This window comes from Anolis carolinensis, chromosome 4 (assembly GCF_035594765.1).
Source record: "Anolis carolinensis isolate JA03-04 chromosome 4, rAnoCar3.1.pri, whole genome shotgun sequence".
Lineage (NCBI taxonomy): Eukaryota > Metazoa > Chordata > Lepidosauria > Squamata > Dactyloidae > Anolis > Anolis carolinensis.
The window spans coordinates 60,506,989-60,528,472 of NC_085844.1; the positions used below are offsets into that span (position 1 = coordinate 60,506,989).

The 21,484-nt window shown below is 36.9% G+C and overlaps 1 protein-coding gene across 3 annotated transcripts in view; it reads right to left on the minus strand.

Annotated features, from left to right (window-relative positions):
* The window catches only part of lama1 (laminin subunit alpha 1), a 121,289-nt gene that overhangs the window by 57,726 nt on the left and 42,079 nt on the right, over nt 1–21,484 (minus strand). For all 3 annotated transcript variants that reach the window (XM_016997130.2, XM_008119968.3, XM_008119969.3), the window contains exons 13-25: nt 20,547–20,648; nt 18,434–18,645; nt 15,095–15,206; nt 13,546–13,656; nt 10,513–10,640; nt 9,590–9,676; nt 8,473–8,684; nt 7,625–7,731; nt 6,460–6,640; nt 4,856–4,992; nt 4,417–4,653; nt 2,570–2,713; nt 1,096–1,275 (exon numbers count right to left, since the gene is read on the minus strand). In XM_016997130.2, coding sequence (XP_016852619.2) covers nt 1,096–1,275; nt 2,570–2,713; nt 4,417–4,653; nt 4,856–4,992; nt 6,460–6,640; nt 7,625–7,731; nt 8,473–8,684; nt 9,590–9,676; nt 10,513–10,640; nt 13,546–13,656; nt 15,095–15,206; nt 18,434–18,645; nt 20,547–20,648 — 1,950 coding nt within the window. The remainder of the gene's footprint in view (nt 1–1,095; nt 1,276–2,569; nt 2,714–4,416; nt 4,654–4,855; nt 4,993–6,459; nt 6,641–7,624; nt 7,732–8,472; nt 8,685–9,589; nt 9,677–10,512; nt 10,641–13,545; nt 13,657–15,094; nt 15,207–18,433; nt 18,646–20,546; nt 20,649–21,484) is intronic.

Here is a 21,484-nt window from a genome sequence, read left to right on the forward strand (position 1 = left end):
TGATACAACAAAAAGAAAAGAAAAATAAAGTCCTAATTAGAGGGAGAGGAATAATTGTTTTTATCCAATTGCTGCCAGTTAGAAGGCTAAGCTCCGCCCACTTGGTCTGCTAGCAACCGACTCAGCCCAGGGGACAGGCAGAGTTAGGCTTCACTTAGGCCTCTTCCACAGATTATCTAATTTGCACTGGATTATATGGCAGTGTAGACTCAAGGCCCTTCCACACAGCTATATAACCCATTTAGAATCTTATATTATCTGCTTTGAACTGGATTATCTTGACTCCATACTGCCATATAATGCAGTCATGCTGGTCACATGGCCTTGGAGGAGTCTACGGACAACGCCGTCTCTTCGGCTTAGAAATCGAGATGAGCACCAACCCCCAGAGTCAGACATGACTGGACTTAATGTCAGGGGAAAACGTTTACCCTTTACCTTAACTACCACCAATTCCTCAATACTTTATTTCTCATACCACCATACTTCGCCACAGCAATGCGTGGCCGGGCACAGCTAGTATCCACTATAAACTCTATCAAGAAAAAGTAATTGCAATGTTCCATTATCCAGGCAGATGCAACTAGGGGATGCTAGAGAGAGAAGGATAGACCATTTTATGGGGAGGGGGGAGTTGAAGAAGGAAAACCATTTCCTCTCTTTTTGCTGGTTATTCCCCCTCCTATCTTCCCATATCATAAATGAAGGTTGATTCCACGACAGGGACATGGATGGGAGGAATAACAGAAAAACAAGGGGAAATGGTTTTTCTCCTTCAACCCATCCTCCACTCCCATAAAATGGACTATCCTCTCTCTAACACCCCCAGTGGCCTCTGCCCAGATAACGAAACAGTACTGAAGTAATATTTCCACTAAACTTTATCAATAGGCCATACTTTTCTCTCCTCACTAAAATTGTTGTATAAAATCTAACAGTTTTACACTAAACAGTTACATTCAAACCACAGAAGCATGACATGAAGGAATGAAAATATACCAACTGCACATTAATTTTTCTAGATTGCTTGAGTCTTAGAACCATCCACAGATAATTAAAACTTAAGAAAATTGTAATTATAGAAACTATGTTCACCTGGTCTCCCTGGAACTGATGGGGCAGTTTCCAGTAAAGTGGTTCTGTATTCAAGTGTTGTCGGACTGTTGCAGCATCCATTAAGATATCTGAATACTGGGTAAATACACCTTCACTAGTTCCAGTGAGATTACTCTGAGAAACCACATACATAACACCCTCCTCTGGAGTCAGGGTTACCTGTAACAACAAGCAAATGATTCAAATTAATGAAGCTTACTAAATATTGGTTCAGCTTAACAAACATCTCCAATAACATGTTATAAAACAGCAGAAGCATAAATCTTATATTATCAATTTAGGAACAACTGGATTAAAATATGCAATATTCTGGCATTAGCAGAACTCAAGTTTGTGAAATTAGATGGCACCCCATTCATGCACAATTTTCTTTCTTTGATTATCTTTGCCTCCACTTTCCCCCCCATATAATCTATAGACCATGTCAACACCAAACTGGGAAGAGGACTCAAAGAGAGGAAGTAGGAGAAACAAAGTTGTGAGAGAGTTTATGAGGATGTAATCAAGTTAGAGGGCTAATACAAACACAAATTTCACTGCCAGAGGGTTTGCACACAAATCATTCATAAATAAGTGGAAACAATATTTCATTTGTTTATTTTAAACATTCCCTCTGAAACCTTCCAACAAATAGCAGGCTTACAACGGATGATAAAATGAGGAATAGCAATTAGGTTCTCTCTTGGAAAGAAAGCATTATTTCTCAAGGAAGGGAGAGTCGAGGAGCATGGAAATACAGTAGAGTCTCACTTATCCAACATAAACGGGCCGGCAGAACATTGGATAAGCGAATATGTTGGATAATAAGGAGGGAATAAGGAAAAGCCTGTTAAACATCAAATTAGGTTATGATTTTACAAATTAAGCACCAAAGCATCATGTTATACAACAAATTTGACAGAAAAAGTAGTTCAATACGCAGTAATGTTATGTTGTAATTACTGTATTTACGAATTTAGCACCAAAATATCACGATGTATTGAAAACATTGACTACAAAAATGTGTTGGATAATCCAGAATGTTGGATAAGTGAGTGTTGGATAAGTGAGACTCTACTGTAGATGCCAAAAGGCCCTCTCTTCCATGTTCCTACTAGATACATCTTGCCACCATTATTGCTATTAGGTATGACATAAAACTGCTTACAGATTAGTTGTGGCCTCCAAATACACACAATCAGAAGTGACTAGAAGTCCATTTCTGATTTTGAAAAGTGGATGATTGTATATAAAATAGTACAAATATTTTTGGCAAAGAAATAAACTGAAATCTGCTTCCAGGAGAGGCAATTCAAACTTTTGTGGTCAAAGAGAACCCATGGACTCTGAAGAGAGCATGCCACAGTTGGAGTGTGGCAAGTGACACCTAGAATCCACTTCCTAGGGTTAAGACTTCACAAAATTAAGTGGAAATGGAAAAGAAAAATAAAGAAGATGAAACTACTTCACTAACCAGAACTCTCACGTGGTCTTCTACTTCTGTACAAAACTCTGACTTCCCAGAACAGAAACATGGAATGCATCCCAAAGGATTAATGGCATGAAGTGCAAAAGTCCCAGTTTTACATTCACTGCAGTGCAATCCAAACACATTTTCCTGATGAATAAAAAGGCTGTTAGAAGCAGTAGGGCTTGAAGGTTAGACTAAACATTTTCAACTTATGTCTTTGACAGAACAGTTGTCTAAACAACAGTTACAAATGCATACAGTATATATATATATAAAACTAAGTGAACCAACCAGAGACACTCATATTTAATCCAAATTTATCTATAATCTGAGAAGAGCATAATATGAAATGTAGACAACAAGTTGTCTCATTGTGTTGTTGGAGGCTTTCATGGCCAGAATCACTGGGTTACTGTGAGTTTTCCAGGCTGTATGGCTATGTTCCAGAAGCATTCTCTCCTGACATTTTGCCCACATCTATGGCAGGCATCCTCAGAGGTTGTGAAGTCTGTTGGAAACTAGGTAAGTGGGGTTTATATATCTGTGGATAGTTCAGGATAGGAAAAAGAACTCTTGTCTGCTTGAGGCTTGATGCCTGCCATAGACGTGGGTAAAATATCAAGAGAGAATGCCTCTGGAGCATCGCCATTCAGTCCGGAAAATTCACAGCAACCCAATTGTCTCATTATTGTTTGCTACCTTGTTTGCCTAATCAATGTACCATCCCTGGGTATACATGGTCTCACTATCTCCATAATCCTATTCCTTAACACAGCACTTTTAACAGTATCCAGGACATAAATCTGTTGAAGCCTAAGGACCCATCTGCATGGATCAAATACACTGAAGTGAGCAAGATGTCACCCTGTGGTGTTTACATGAAGATCAGACCTATCTTACCCCTAACCTAGGGAGCAGGGGAGGAGAAGCTGCTTAACCTAGGTTTGCCCCACAACAGGTAAAGTGGTGAATACTCTGTTCACTTGGAGCAGCGCTACCAATCCCTCTTTTTCCATGCTCCATAGGATGACATTTACCTGTCATTTTTTTTGTCACAACATCAGTATTTGGCACTTTTGTTGATGTTAGCAAAGATGCCCATGTGACTAGGAATGGGGAGGTGGATCGGAGGCTACAACTTGGGGAGAGGAGGGCCTATGATGATTGAAAAGATAAAGGTAAGGGTGACTGTCCAGCATGGCTGAACTCGGTTTGGACGGACTAGATAGTGGAAACTTCACTTCTATCATTGAAGTGGTTCAGGAGCAGAGTGGTATAAACACCATGGCAGAATCTAGGATTGGCTAGAAACAGCACTTCAGACCAGCTCGATTGTGCAGGTCATGTAAATGGGGTCTAGGTTTTAAAGCATGTGTTTTCTGTTCCTAATTTTATTTTGCTCTCATTGCTACTATATATACTCCCTATCCAAGTGCACAATATAAAATTTTGACTTAAAATGTTTCACATGGAGAATGTAATTCAAGTAGTACAAAAATGAGGTACCTTACAATTGAATTGATTTCTAGAGGAAATTCCTGTAGTTTGAGAGCACTGCTGCAAACTATGGGGTGCTGTTGTTTCCTCCTTGTATACTTGCCAAAATTCACAACATTAACTTTACTTTTCCTCTGTTATCTTAGAACACAGCCTCGATGTTCAACAGGACCAGCGTCCATAACATCATAAGGTTCAGTCACACAATTCATTTTATGCTTTTTACGTTTCACTGCATCAGCCCTTTTAGCAACCAAGGTTCTTCCTTTATTTCATTGAGTAAATGCATAATTTTGCCTTAATATATGTTGGGAAATATTGTATAATATTACAGATAATTCTAAAAATGATACCTTGCAGGCACATATGCCAGTTTCCTCTTCACAACTGCAGATTCCTTGGTTCTGGTCACATGTATCTGCTTTACTTCCACGTATGTCACAATCACAAGGAACACAATCCGGATAGTCTCTATAGCCCAAGGCACACACGTCACAGTTGTCACCTCCATATCCATGCTTACACTGACACCGAGCTGTCACCTGGTCGCACTGGAGACTGACTGAACCTAAATCACTGCAATTGCAAGCCTGAAAAGAAAATATTTAGAAAGTTTTATAATTTTACAGTTTGCTCTTCTATATCCATGGAGCCTGCATTCGAGGTATCAATCATTCATGGCTTGCATTTTACTATGGTGTGTCTTCTATAATGGGATTTGAGTATCCCTAAATTCTGGTATCCACAGGGGATCCTTTGCTTTCAAATAGTCTTCAACAAGCACCTGCTCACCTTGCATCCTTTCTCTGGATCAAGACCCCAGAAGTTTTTTGCACAGAATTCACACTTTTCCCCTTCAGTGTGAGGAGGACAAATGCATTCCCCAGAATCTTCATCGCAAGCATCAAGAGTATGGGCACAATCGCAAGCTGCAAAGAAGAAAAATGAAACATGCAGTTAGGGATGGAGGTTGGTTGTTGTGGTTTGTTTATTTGGTTTGTTTTTTGGTAACTGCTGCCAGACTGAAAGAATGTTTGTAACATTTTCACTCTTTATCAGAGATGGCAGGGCTGTAGCCGGGGTGTGGGGGGAATGTTCAATCCCCCCAAAAACATTTTCAGGTATTAAAAAAAAAACCTGGTTTACTCATGAATTTTAACTGATTAGCCAAACCTCCATGGGTGTCCACTGAAGTTTATCTATCTTGAGTGTCCACTGAAGTTTATCAATGGAGCCTGATTTCTAAATTATTTTGCATTATGGAACTACTCTTCATGATTCGCTAACCCCCCCAAATAATAATAATAATAATAATAATAATAATAATAATAATAATAATAATAATAATAAAAATTCTGGCTCTGGCCCTGAGAGATGGAGTGCATCTCCTTCCATCAACAGGTGGTTAAGTTAAGAATGAAAGTTTTACCTAATCTTTTTATTAGCTAGTTAGGATGTAGTTGTACCATCCGTACATAATTGCAAAGGCATTAGTAAACTTTTTTAATTGCTTGCCTTGTTTGTGTTTGGGTTCAACAAGGGAACTCAGGGAAGTAACATAGAGAAAGTGGGGCACACTTTGTCTGTTAGTTTCCCAAACTAGGACTAATTCCTAATTATTTTAATTTTCATACTTTCCCAAAAAGTACAAAGGCCTTGGGCACTGATTCCAGCAATATTGTTAGTCTCCAGATAGAGCAAGCCCACTGAATCAATATTGATTCATGATTCAGCAATTGATTCAATGGGTCTGCTCTTCCAGGGATTCAAGTCTTAGCAAACCAGTTAATGGTAAATGAAATGCCATTTCCCTGAAGCAACCCCTTCTAGTCTCAGGAGTAGCGACAGGGCTTTCCCTGTGGCAGAGTGCTGACTGTGGACTTCTTCCCCAAGGGATGTCTGACTATTCCTTCTGAATTTACAGTAGGCAGTGAAATGTGCACCATTTTGCTTGACATTAGGATCTTGAAAGGTGTCCAGTCTTTCTGCCTTTTGTCCATTTTTAGAATTGTTTTTAGTTGGTTTTAGTTCATTTAAACAGCTTTTATCCATTGTGTATGGTCTCAGGGGCCCAGGATGAAAGCAAACAAATGAATGCCTTAAAACAAATAATAACTAAATAGCCCTGATCCCAAATGGCAAAAGGGAAAACTGCCATAGGAACCATTTCCATCTGTCCAAGTCTTTATCCAAACAGTGAAATTAATTGGATTCCTCTTGCAGACAAAAGTCTATCAGAAATGCTTTGATACTGCTCTGCTGACCCGGCTTTGAAAATGCATGCTAAACAGACCCCCAGCTGACCTTTCCTGTGGTGAAACACAAAGCACTTTTTTTGAAAGAAAATTCATGCAGTTTAAGAAGCTGCCATGGCCAGATTATGGGCTATAGCTTACGTGTGCAACCACCATCCTGGAATGCATAAAAACCGTGAGCGCAGCGATCACACTTCTCCCCAGCCACTCCTGGCACACAGCGACACCGTCCTTCATCATTACAGTCCTCGGCAACGGAGCCAGCTTTACTGCAGTTGCAGGGAAGGCAGCCAAGTCCTGTACTTATGCCATAATATCCAAACTGTTGGGCAGAAAAGAAAAGGATTTCAGCTGTGTTTCGGAGTTCACTGAAACAAAAATAGGTCGTTGCTCATGTTTTCTATTTCATCGCTGTATGCTTTCCACTCCTGCTGCTTGGCTTGCATATACATGGCACAGCTCTCTTTGGCAGTGAACTGGGAAAAAGGATTCCTTCCACATTTTTTCCCAGCACACAGAACTGCTTATTGCTATAGCATCCCTCAGAAACCTTGAGAGAATACTAAGGAAAGAACAATGTTGTGAATGTTAGAAGCTAGAAGTCCAACTAGTATTTATCAAAGGCTGGAAGTATTCCAATATCCATATTATTTCTGAACAATACTGTTAAATGATAGGGGCTGCAAATTTAAAATCTCACTTAGCTTTTTCTTCTTCATTTCATCTATTATTGTTATTGTTAATAAAATGAGAATGAATTACTGATATCAAAGGAGAGTGGCAAATCATATACTAATCACTAAAACCTCTAGAAAGCTTGAAAAGATGGCTTGTCCTGATCACTTCCTAGCATTTTTCTCTTTATGGTGACAATAAACTTGGGAATAAAGTGCCAGAGTTGCGCATATAGCCAGGTTAAAAAAAAAGTCACTGAAGGTCCTGAAATATTTTTAAACCAAGTTGCTTGGACTCTTGAAATGCAGCAAGGCTAGTAATAAAATTGAGAGTTGGGTCCACTTATTCTGTGCTATCCCATTGATTATGATACTGTATTTGCAGTACTTTTGCTTCATTGGAAGTCTAGACTATTTCCACTATAGTAATGAAAACAGTTATGTTGTGTTGATTTTGTCTTGTTTGAATTGGCTGATTCTTTCCTTTTTTTTTTACAAATGTCATGCATTTTGATAATTAAGTTGACATTTGCTGAGACACTTAGAAGACAATTGCATAAAAATAGTAAATAAGTCAAATTAAGTGCAACAGTAAAACCATGCCCATAAGCATCATGTTTATTATTTCTTACCAAACACTTATCACATCTTTGTCCCACCACATTCATTTTGCATTGGCACAGACCAGTCTCATGATGGCAGATGCTGGAAACAGAGCTATCCATGTTGCACTCACAAGCTTATGCATAAAAAAGAAAGAAAGAACAAAGCAAACAATTGCCAACTGTGAGATGGGAGTTATTGTGAATTCTAACTATTGCCGATTTTTCTGTAGTCTTGCCATAAATTGCTTTAATTACTGTTATCAGCCTTTAAAAAATTTAAATACATGTATCAAAACTCAAAATAATATACGGGCTCGACATAATCACTTCCAAAGGCAAGATAAATGTTCCTACCTCTTGTTCGTTACATTTATATGCTGCTCTTCTTTCAGAGTTCAAGACACTTAAATGGTTTTCTTCCTCCACATACCATTCTTAAAACAATCTCTTGAGGTAGACAGACTAAAAGTCACTAGATTAAGGTTTCATGGTTAAAACCACAACCCAAATCACTTAAGACTAAACCCAGTGCTCTAACACTATACTGCTTAAACAACATAAGAGGAAAACATTACTATCCTGGTTGCAAAATCCTAAAATATTCTTGCCTAATTATCAGAAGCAAATTTATCTCTGTTAATAACCCTTTCCAAAACTTCAAGATCTGAGAGACCTCAACCCAAAGTTTTTTCCAAAACATTCCCACAAACATGTTACTATAACCACAGTGTTTAAGGTTATGATGATAATCTATGTATTGTATTTTAATAATCCACATTCATCAATGTGTTATTTTATTAGGAAACTACTAAAGTAAGCAAGTCTCCTACATATAGATGAATCCTACATAGGTTAATGAAACAAGGCTAACTCACCACGGCAATCTTTGTTGATCACTGCATCCCCATAATACCCATTAGCGCACCTTTCACAATGACGTCCTACTGTATTCCCAGTGCACTTCAGGCACTCGCCTGTGTGAGAGTGGCAATAACCATCTTCCATTGGATCTATATTACCATTGCAGTCACAAGGTACACATGATTGTCCTGGGACCAAAGGATCACCATAGAACCCATTTGCACATCTGCACAACAGATAGGAAGTTGGATGAAATTACATAAAACAAGAAATCACATAAAACAATATTATTTATATCCCACCTTTCTCTCTCTATGGGACATAAAGTGATTCACAGTTTAAGTTATTAACAAATCAGTAGGAACAATGGAAAATAAAAGATTAAAAGGAAATTAAATAAATAATCATATTACAAATATCAAGTCAAAATAGTTTAAGGAAAAATAACGATGATAAAAAATACAGCACCTTCCAGTAAAACTTTCAGGAGCATGAATAGAAGAAATACATGAATACATGTATTTATTCTATCCAGTTTGGCAGCTGCTTCTAAAAATTGGATCCATTTCTTTCTGGAACCTGTGGACCCCAGGCACTATAGCCAACTAGATTAAAGTATATTTCCTAGATGTAGCTATGTGACTTTAAAAAGTAAGTACAGAATGCAAGAATTTCTTACACTGTATTCACCATCTTCCTCTCCAAATTATCAAGAGAGAGAACTGTTTTCACCAGAATAGCTTTCTAATTCAGCATCCCTGACATGACATTTATGACAAAGGACTGTCACTGAAAACAAATACTAAAATGAAGGAAAGGAAGATACTGGACCAAAGCACAATGACAATTTGTGATTATTTTCATTACTGTAGCTTCATATATTGATAATATTATAATGTAATACAATATAATACTAATAATTATACAATATAATAATATTAATTATATATTACATGTAATATTACTAATAATATTACAATATAGTGGTATAGTACAATATAGTATAATGCTAATATTGTGCTATGCTAATAATATAATAAATTGTATGTACATAAAACTAGTAAGCTGCTCTAAGTCCCGTTCGGGGTGAGAAGGGCAGGATATAAATGTAGTAAATAAATAAATAAATACCTTTCGCATTTGGGTCCTGCATATCCAGGAGGGCATCGATCACAGATAACGTCACCAATACTGTCCAAGTGACAAGTAGGACTGAAACTATAAATAATCACAGTATTTTATTAGCTAGTTAAAATTTTTGTTTATTCTATCTCACAAAAAAAAATTGCTAAGGAATGTCCAACAAATTAAAAATGAAATATCAACAAGAAGAAAAACAGAAAACCAGCAGTAACACCATGGGAAACATTGAAAAGACATTAAACCGCAAAAATACTTTAAAATGCCAGATTCAAATGCATAGCTTTATCTAGTTATTTCCAACATTCTTTTGCCATTTTTCATTTTATAAAGTGCAAAATCATTCAGTTTCAAAACCCTACAATACAAAAGTGACTAAAAGGGAAAAACATAACAATATTCATAACAATAACTTAAGTGTAATTATCTGTGGGAAGATGCCCAGAAAAAGTGATCATTTTCCCTAACCGTTATTGTGCTGTGTTGCACCACAACAGTATTCTGAACTTCAGAAAGATGTCATGTTTGAGGGAAGAGTTGCTTTTAGAAGACACCAGATGGGCATGCCCAAGCTCTTCAGCATGCCTAGAGCAGGTTGCTAAATGCCAGCATTATCCTGCAGCTGGACAAGACCGAGCCTGCATTGATTTTATGCACATAAACAATGTAACACTAGAAGATGTTCTAATATTAGCAGCTTGAGACTATCTTTTGAAGAAATGCCCTAAGGGATACAATTGTATTTGGAAAAACATTGGAAGCTTTCCAACTGCTTTCCTTGGCCAAACAAGAGCTATCATTTCAGAAGGAATGTTTCTCATATTTTAGTCCACTGTCCCTTAACTGTACCTTCATGACTCTGCTTACTTGATAGTGGTGGATATGTTATATAATATGTCAAATTAATATCTTACTTGTTTGAAGGGGTTCTCAGTGGACAGGCGCATAGCTGACAATCCTCTGCTGTGCCTTTGGTGGGTGTTCCATAGAACCCTGGCAGGCACTGATCACAAGAACGCCCCGAAGTGTTGTGTTCACAAGCCTATGAAACATGCAAGGGGACCTCCTAACATTCAGTTCAGGTGGAGTCTCATCACAAGAGAACATGCAGCAGGTCCGTGGACTTCCAAGGTCGTTTACCCATTTCTTGCCCTACATTTTAGACTTAGGGTCACCCTAAGTCTGAAATGACTTAAAGGCATACAATCAGCCAAAAAGAGGCCCACACTTCCCATTGAAATACAGTAGAGTCTCACTTATCCAACATAAATGGGCTGGCAGAATGTCGGGTGAGTGAAAATGTTGGATAATAAAGAGGGATTAAGGGAAAGCCTATTAAACATCATATTACGTTATGATTTTACAAATTAAGCACCAAAACAACATGTTTTACAACAAATGGACAGAAAAAGCAGTTCAGAACATGGTAAGGTTATGTAATAATTACTGTATTTATGAATGTAACACCCTAACATTGCAATGTATTGAAAACACTGACTACAAAAACATTGACTACTAAAAGGCAAACTGTATTGGATAATACAGAACGTTGGATAAGCGGAGGTTGGATAATCGAGACTCTACTGTACTGGTAACTTAATGTTGGTTAAAATTGTTCTTCATTTTAAATTTTGTATCATTCTTTCATGTTTTTTTGCACTACAAATAAGATACTGTGTTTCCCCGAAAATAAGACAGTGTCTTATATTAATTTTTGCTTCCAAAGATGCGCTAGGTCTTATTTTCAGGGGATGTTTTATTTTTCCATGAAGAAGAATTCATGTTTATTATATACTGTACAGTAGTTGTCATCACAAACCAGAATAACCAGACAAACAGTGAATCCTATCAATAATTTCTTGTTACTACCATTATTTCCATGTACAACACTCTATGGTACGTACATTTACCGATCCTGCATGCTCTGGTGTTGTGTTCTGCGGGCATGCTTCCAAACAAGAACTTTGCTAGGTCTTACTTTTGGGGGAGGCCTTATATTAAGCAATTCAGCAAAACCTCTACTAGGTCTTATTTTCTGGGGATGTCTTATTTTAGGGGAAACATGGTATCTGCTGTATGCATGGGTTTGTTTCAAACTATAGGCCCCCAACAGTCTGAGGAACTATGAACCAGCCCTCTGCTTTAAGAGTTTAGCGACCCCTGCTGTAGACAATACAGTCTGATACAACTTTAACTGTCATGGCTCATTGCCATGGAATCCTGGGATCTGTAGTTTGATTAGGCACCAACGCTCTTTGGCAGAGAACGCTAAAGACTTTGCAAAACCACTATCCCCATGATTCCATAACATTGAACCATGGCAGTTAAAGTGATATAAAAATACATTAATTGTACAGTGTAGACATACCCTAAGACAGCAACAAAAGCGAGTGGCTGTGTGGCCCTAGTGTATATATTTGACTTCATGAATAAGGTTCATTATTATTGGTAGCAGAGTAAATCAGCTACAGTAATATTTGACATTGCCAAGTAGCAGAAATAATTCAGAACATTTTCACCATATGGAAAAATCACCTTAAATGTGCAGATGGTCATGGAAATTTCACAATAGCAGCATAAATGCCATCAGCTAATTATGTTCCAACATTCTTCTGCTCAGAGCCATAGGAATTTTGCCACTGATTTGAATGGAAAAATCTATAGCTTTCATGAGTTTATATATATATAACTGTGTTTTATATTAGTTCATCACTCAAGCCAGATATCTAATGTCTTTAACATGCACAGAAAGCAGTTTATAGTAAGGTTATAAAAATCATATGGGGTGTTTCTCCATTTTTTTGCATATATTACAGAACTATCCCACATATCAGCAAAAGCACCCACCTCTACAGGGGTTAGAGATTCATTAGATCTCTTCCTTTTTGTGTGTGTCAGGAGCAACCGGAGTTGCTTCTGGAGTGAGAGAATTGGTTGTCTGCAAGGACATTGCCCAGGGGACGCCAGGATGTTTTGATGTTTTACCATCCTTGTGGGAGGCTTCTCTCATGTCCCTGCATGGAGCTGGAGCTGATAGAGGGAGCTCATCCACGCTCTCCCCGGGTGGGATTCGAACCGGGCAGCCTTCAGGTCAGCGTCCCAACCTTCAAGTCACAAGGCTTTTATCCCCTAGGCCACCGGAGGCTCCTGATCTCTTCCTAATTCAGTGCTTTCTCCCTTATCTATTCTACCATCCATTTGTTTTCTTTGTCATTGGTCTTTCTCTCCCTTCATCCCAACACCCATCCAGGTTTTCTCTCTGCCGATTCTAATTCTCATCTTTGACAGATAGCAGTAATTCCCCCCTCATCTCTTCTCTCTTTCCCTCATACATTCACATTTATTTTTCATTTTTAAGAAATCAGAGGCCCTTCAGAAGCGGAAGCACACAAAGCTTTCAAAATGATCTCCAGCAAAATACATAAGTCAGGGCTGACTGCACTTTCATCTCTAGGGAAGGTTGGAGACATCTACAACCTAGTGACTGAAGAAGGCATTGCATTCCAAATGTATTAATTAAATAAAATCAATTAACTCATTAATGTCATGATGTCTTTAGTACCCATGCCATGTTTCACATAGCTGTGTTTCACTGTCTACAGCAGAAACATACACACAGGCACATGTTATCTTTTGTTATTGTATATATGCTGGTATTAGGTTATCATAATCTTTTCAGAAAAGTAAATATAAAAAGGGTAATTGATAACTTACAAGACAAACACCATGAATATCTGCATATCCACATACATTTTGTCCACATACTTATACCTTATTTTCATGGTCAAAATAAACAGAATCTTCCCCCAACCTATTTATATTCTATGAAGAATCATATAATCCAGATAAATGCAAAATTAATTAACTGAACGTTTTGAGCTTAAATTACACATTTACATCTATAGTATTTTACCTTTTCAGAAAAGTAAATATAATAGATAACTTACAAGACAAACACCATGAATATCACATTCTGTTGCATGACCATTGCAATCACACGGCAGGCAAATCCCTCCAAAGAGTATTCCATCCACTCTGTAGTATCCAGGAAGGCAAGACTTAAAAAAAAAAGAAACATACAGAAGTAATTATCACAAATTTGTTCTGAGGGCACTTTATTTTTAATATAATATTTAAAAACAGTAAAACCAATCAAATTGTAATTATGTATTAATTCTACTGGTATAATGATACAAGCTGATCTCTGAACTCAATCCATACAGCTACTGTATATGAGTAGGAGTTTCATACGGCATGGGAAGTTATTCTTCAAAAAAAAAAAAAGAAGTCTGCAGCTTCAATAGGCATAAAGAAATAGATGCAGACTCTCATGAACTTGAATTGTTCTTAACAACAAGTTAACAGAAGCAGTGTTGTTTGTTATGGGATTTAACAACATATTCTACATACCAGAAACAAGAAAATTGGTTTTTGGGGAAAAGTAAGATTATGCCGTGACAAATGGAATGTGGATAGTTTCATTCTGTAGTCCACTCAAATAAAATATTTTGGAGAGCCAAAAAGGCTGCAAGCGTGAATATATCAAATGGACAAATGTTACTTTTTGTTAGATATGTATATAATTGCTCTGTAATCTGTCATGGTCAAAGGTTCCCACTAGGTTTCATATCCCTGATATCTCTTCAAAGAAGAATCATAGGATATTTTTAAATTCTGAAATACACATATTCTGAAATCTGATGAGTTTTTTAAAGTGAATGCTAAACTGAAAAATATAACCAACAGGATAAAAGACAGGAGTGGTGAAAATGCAGCCTGTGGGGTACATGAGACACCCACTGCCCATTTGCAGCCTCAAAGCCCTCTTCCCAGGATACCATACTAAATTTGAAAAACAATATTCTCATCAAAACTCTTCCAAAAACTACCAACACTACTGAATTCCAGCTCATGAATGCAATTATTTGGCTACATTTCCCTACCAAATTATCCAAATTTCAAATAACTTTGAATAGTTATTTTGTCAGGGAAACATAAAGTGGTTCTCATGAGAATCTGCTAGGGATGGACTCTGAAAGGAATGTCGAGGAGACAAGAGTGTTGCCTATAGTTCAAAAGAATAGCATGAAGCAGAGACAAATTCGTTGTTCCAGAAGCTGAAACATAAGCAAAGGGAGCCCAGGTGTGAGAAAAAGTGATGTCATGGTTTGGGGACATAGGTTTGGGGACACAAGTTAAACCAAAAGGGATGCTATATGACTTCAAGATTACCAAAAATACAGCAGCCCTGCCCACTGGGGGGCATGGAGATGATATTAGACTTCATCCTATCACAGTTGCCTACCCCAGTAAAAGTAGAAATTAAAATGTGTGAAAAACAAAAAAAAAAGTCTTAATTCCTTAACTCAGCAAAGCAAAGATTTTAAAAAGCTCTTAATCTCCTGTAATTGAAAATATGCTAAAAGTAGTATAACATCTCAAATGTATGATCTCTACTCAAAAGTACCTTTTCTACATAAAACTATGGCAAATTACCTCACAAGAAATCCCAGAGTAACCTTGAGGACATTCACAGTATTCCACATCTGCAGCTGTCAACGGATCTACAAGATTAGCATTCACTGTATCCAAAGTGACAGAATTCAACCTGTAATGACACAGTATTAATATATTTTCCTCCTGAAACATTTTTTTAAAATAAATAGTAAATGAATTATGAAAGCAACACATCGCAAAGAAATTAATCTTCTTGAACAGTGCTAGTGTATATTCAAAATAGAACAATTGTACAAAAGTAAAATTCAACTATACATTGTTAACAATGTATATATCCACTTCTAAATCACATATAATTATGTAAAAATGTTCTGTGATATGAAATGTAGTCCCATTATAGTCAATATGAATTTTGTATTATTTTCAATATTTTTTACAGTGACACATACAGAAGCTATCCAGCACACATGAGCAAAGGGCAATGAAGAAAACTGCCCTGTATAGGATTAGACTACTTTGGAGAGCATAGGGTAGGAACACTTTTTTGGACAACAGTTTCAATGAGTCCAGAAAGCCATGATGTGATTTCCATGTGCTCACTTGACAAACTCTCTCTAACTAGGAAAACAAAAGCAGGCATCAACTCCAGAGACATAGGGAAAGAAGGAAAAGAAATGAAGTGTACCAATCTACACACAGACCTAGAAAACAACAACAACAACAACAACAACAACAACAACAACAACAACAAAACTTTATTTATAACCCGCCCTTTCTCCTCAAAGGGATTCAGATGCTATTAACCTGCTTACTGCTGGCTCAGGATACTTGCTACAATATGAATTTTAATTTCCCTCACTGCTGTGATTTTAATATGTTTTTCCTTTTCCCATATTCATTTGTTGAGACTACGTCATTACGTCAGCAAAACTATGGGCCTCTGAGATGGACACCAGGAGAGAAATAAGCTACAAAATATATTCCATGACTAGGTCAATTTGTTGAAAAGTTGTTCAAAGTGCTCGTAGTTTCCTTGTTCATTTTAATAGTAAAGACATTTTTGTCATCACAGACTATATCAACTGTTTCTGAGTCATCAAGTGTCGCAGATGACACATTTCCAAGGTGTTCAGGATAGCCAAAAATCTGTTCTTACTCATTAAATTGAGATTCTCAGAGGACTGCATTCTAATTTAAGGTATCACACTTTCAGGTACCTCTATATACTAAATTAGGTAGCACACTTTGTTGGGAACTCTATATACTATTTCTAATATTCTGACTTCACTGATAACTATTCCACTTACATGACATTTCAGCAAAAATTAAGAGTGCTGTCCTTAAATATACACCATAGCTCAATCCTGTACAGAAAAGGGATACTCAAGAATAAATGGGAGGTTTGACTATATGAAGTCTCGTTGTTCCTTCCACACAGTTTAATGCAAATCAATGATTAACAAAATATCAGCTCATTAGAATTCAGAAGAGCATGCTTTCTAATTAAAAGTCCCCACTGGCCTGTTAGAAAAGAGCCATCCTTCTAGCTCTGCAAGTGGTCTTTTATAAATGAGCTGCTTTGTCAACATTGCATGTGCCAAGCCAAGCAATCTCTTTAATTCCCTGAATCACCACAGGCACGGTCTCACTTGAATGTGGGCTGTTCCTGTACTGTTTTGTTTGTAGCAGACAAAAGTCAATTCCTGGGCAAACAGCGTGGGTAAAATCCATTTATAAGACATAGAAAGACCACCAGATTTCCCAGAATAAAAATTTCAGACATAAAGACTTTATGATGTCAGTCATAATGAACAGCCTACTGTAGTGTTCGCATAGCAAAAATCACTAATTTTAAAATAAGCCTGCCAAAGTAACTTGTAATTAAAGTGCTTCAAAAGGCAATGTAGCAAAGCATCTGTGCAGATCTAATGCACGGTTTAGCATTCCAAGCAGGAGCCTCTTCTCATCCTAGACCAAAGCTTTCCAAACATTCGTTTTGATGACACACTTTTTAGGTATGCATCAATTCACGACACAGTAATTCAGTCTTACTAGCAAACCAGGGACCAAACCAATAAGAGATACAGCCACATATATTAGTAATATATAAATTGTAATAATACATTTTAAAAATATACAATTTATTGCTTATTTCACATAGTCTCTGAGGTTTATCATTACATTTGTGCAACATGCTGCAACTGACCCACTAACATACAGTTTGGAAAGCTCTACCCTAGACAATACTCTTCCAGTGATGGATATAGAATTAAAAATAAACCATGATTCACATTTACTTATTATTGTGTATGTATTAGGATTCACGGACTAAAATAAGCACTGAATTCTTATGTCCAGCATGCTTCTGTTTTGCTACTCCCACAAGGGGGAAGAATGAAAGGAACAGGATTGAAAAGAATATTCAAAAATATTTGCAGTAGTTAGAATGTGTGCTTTTGATTGTCATGAAACCCTGAGAAGAATCCTGAACTGACTGAGAATTTTCACAGTTTGGGACTTATCCTGTGAAAAATTCAGCCACAGTTGTTTTGAACAGAAAATCTTTTTTCTGAATAGAGAATTATACTTTATGTAGAAATACGGTTTCTGCAGAAAAATGTTTCCAGTGCTATTTTCTTTGCAAAGTGACAATGTGCACATTTTGCACTCTTTGAATTTGGACAGTTTTTGAATATTTTCTCATATTTGGGGGGGGGGGGATTGCTAAAATTGCTCACTGCATCATTTAGGAATTAAATTAGTGAATAATTACACTAGTGAGGAGACAACATGGTCTGCTTTCTTGTACAGCCAATTGTTTAATGTACAGAACTGAGGACCCTTCTGCCGGCTTTACTATTCAGCTCAGATATGAGTATCTTCCTTTTCTCATCCATTCCTGTGCTTTAAGGAAGAGGCTTGGTTTGCAATGTTGCCACTGCAATCATAGATTCTGTCTATATCTGATCTCTTCCCAATGCCTCTGTGAAACCAAGAAGATCACATGAATACTGTTTTTTAGATTTTTTCTTGAACCTGCCACGTGCCTGGAACTGTAACAGACAATTACTAGTAGACTTCTAGGATTTTAGAAACTTTCTCATGCATTTCATTTCAAGAATATCAAAAATATGTTGTCAAAGGCTTTCATGGTCGGAATCACTGGGTTGCTGTGACATTCCAGAAACATTTCACAGATATATAAACACCACTTGTCTAGTTTCCAACAGACCTCACAACCTCTGAGGATGCCTGTCATAGATGTGGGTGAAACATCAGGAGCGAATGCTTCTGGAACATGGTCAAACAGCCTGGAAAACTCACAGCAACCCAAAATCAAAAATATAATTCTAGAATAAACCATTTCATGTCTCTCACCTGTATACAGCCTTTTTTGCAATGTTGTAACTGGCCCGAAGTAGAATATGAGTAACATTTGCTAAAACTGTCATCAGCATGTCTCGGTCTATTGACTTCTTAGTATTAAAATCAACAAAGTTTTCAGACACCAGTCTTACAGAACTGGAATACTCTTCATATGGCTGTAAAGACAATCCTTCAGCTCGGGTACCCAATATTTGTCCATTACCCTGAAATGACAAGTGTCGTTGACTACAAACAGGCATTTCAAAAAGGATTAACTCAGAGTTTTTAAAGCTTTAATTAATTTATTCCACATACCGTACCTTATGGAGCACTGATGCATAACTAAACACTTATTCATAATAATGATGATGATAATAATAATAATAATAATAATAATAACAACTTTTTTTGATTTCTGCCCTGTCTTCCAGAGGGGACTCTAAGTATCTCATTTCCAACCTTTTCACAGTTCACCCCATAAATTTAGTTTTGAGTAACACCAGGTTTTATATAGAACCAGGTTTCTGAGTTAAATCAATGAAATGTACTTCCATACTGCATGGAGATCTCAAGATTTTTTAAAATCCTGGCTATATGTGGGATTTTACACAGCACACAGGTCCCTTGCAGACAAGATGAAATCAACAGTTGGAATCTTGTAACATCTTTCAAGAAATAAGCCCCATTGGCCTCAGGTGAAAAAGGTACTGCCTGCTCCAATGGGTATTTTTATAGTCAGCCAAATGAGACAACCATATGTGAAGGATTTAAAAGCTATCTTTAGTTACCTCAATCAAGCTACTTTGATTACAATCTTGCAAGAGAGAGCTACTCACAAACTCACTGTTTACTTGTTATATTCTTAAGACAGCAAAATAAGATTGTGAATACAACATTGAACATCCCTAGTATATAAACAGTTGATACTTAATAAGAGAAAAGTGGATGTCTGTAGGGCTTTCTCTTTGGATATTTAACTTTTGAAATTATCTGCCAAGGAAGGCTAGCCTGACAGCCCCTTTACATTTGTCCTTCTGCCAGCAGGCACAAACCTATTTATTTAGACAGAATGTTGGCAGGTAAGTTTTGTTGTAATTGAAAGAAGCTGTAGTTTATTTTTTAAATGGTATGTTTTAACCTGTAATGTTTAACTGTATTAGTAGCTGATTTTGGAGTTGTTTAAAAATTACTGTAAGCTGTGAATAATATGTTAGCTCATTAGATATAAATTTAATAAATAAACATGTAATAAAGATAATGTGACCAGAACTTAACACTTATGGAATTGGAATTGTTGAAGAGTTTGGGATAAATTATATAGTGAAGTCTTTGCAACCAATTCCGTAAGTTGAGTATTACTATCCCAATATTACGCATATGGTTGAATATAGCAAGACATAGTAAAAGCAATCTGATCATCCATATACAACTCAGGACTAGGCTATCTATAGGACTAGTGTCTTCCAATATGAATTTCCTAGGCTTTAAGTGGTTCAGGTGGTGCCCTTATCTGAGTTCCCTCATCTTTAGACACATGTTTGGTGGAGTATGAGAGATATCCTTCTCTGTGGTTATTCCCAGGTTTGAAATTCCATCCCCAGAGAGATGCATCTACACTTTAAAATTATAGAGTCTAGTAGAGTGGTTCTCAACCTGTGAGTACCCAGGTGTTTTGGTCTACAACTCCCAGAAATCCCAGGCAGTTTACCAGCTGTTAGGATTTCTGGGAGTTGAAGGCCAAAACATCTGGAGAAACAGGTTGTGAACCACTGGTCTAGTAGAATGACTTCAAAAAATAAACAGTTGGGAGGTCTAGGTATATTCACTGGCAGTGAAAATATGTGGCTGGCAATATTTAAGTTAAAAGTAAATATATAAAGAGCAGCATATATATATAGAAGATTTCAACATCATCATTTTAGTAGCGACACACACACCTTTGTTTAAGAGCAATTTCCAAAATGTCAAAAAAAAACTCTGCACAACACAGTTCCATGAAATAATAAAAATAAACCCTTCAATATATATATATATACACACACACCAACAGCACTCAGAAATACTTTGCATAATCATATTCTTTGGATCACATGAATTAGCATTAATTCCCATAATCTTGATTTACCTGAATTATAACATCCACATTAGAAACCAAATCACTATCTGTACTATCCATGGGAATGTCATAGGACACTGTATATTTCAGATAACCACCAAAGGAAGTGAGCTGGAAGTAAAAGAGACCAAACATGTTGAAAGGGTTGAGAGAAGATTATAAAAGTAAAATTTAAATCTCAGATACAGTTAAACAATACTCATTTTTATTCTCTTTGATATCAGCAAGATTTGCATTTTATTAAAAGATTATCCATAGCACATATCCCACATATAGACTGGACACAGAAAAAAGATAAAGCAGAATATCTTGAGATCCACAGAGAGATGTAGCCAATCCATGTCTCAATATCAAACCACCCAAAACCAATATTTTAAGCAGTGCAGCTGTAAAATAAAGACATCTTCATGTTGTAAGGAATCTGGGACAGGAACAGAGACAAATGTTTCCAGTAGTTGAGTGTATTCCCACAAGTCTTCTGTAGACACAGAGTGACAGGCATCTAAAGAAAACCCAGACACTCACTGGTAACACAGAAATGGATATGTTGGTGATCAGTACTGATTGAAAGCTAAGTTTGAAAGAACTTTTGCTGGTTCTATGCTTGGAAGAAATTTCCAACATGCTCAATGACTGTAACAGTAAATTGTGAAAGTGTGCATTCACTTCATGTAATAATTATTATTCATGCAAAAGAATCCAGACATTACACACAAAACATCTTTCTCTAGCCACATTATTAAATACATGTATCTGCTTTACTATGTGTTTTTAAAATCAAATAAAGATTATGTCCTTGGAAAGTATCACTAGGATTTGTCATTTTTCTTATTTTAGCAATCCAAATCACTTTCTCCATTAAAGTTAAATGCCAAATTTTGAATGACCTAGTCACTTAAACAGGTGATTCTCAACCTGTGGGTCCCCAGGTATTTTGGCCTACAACT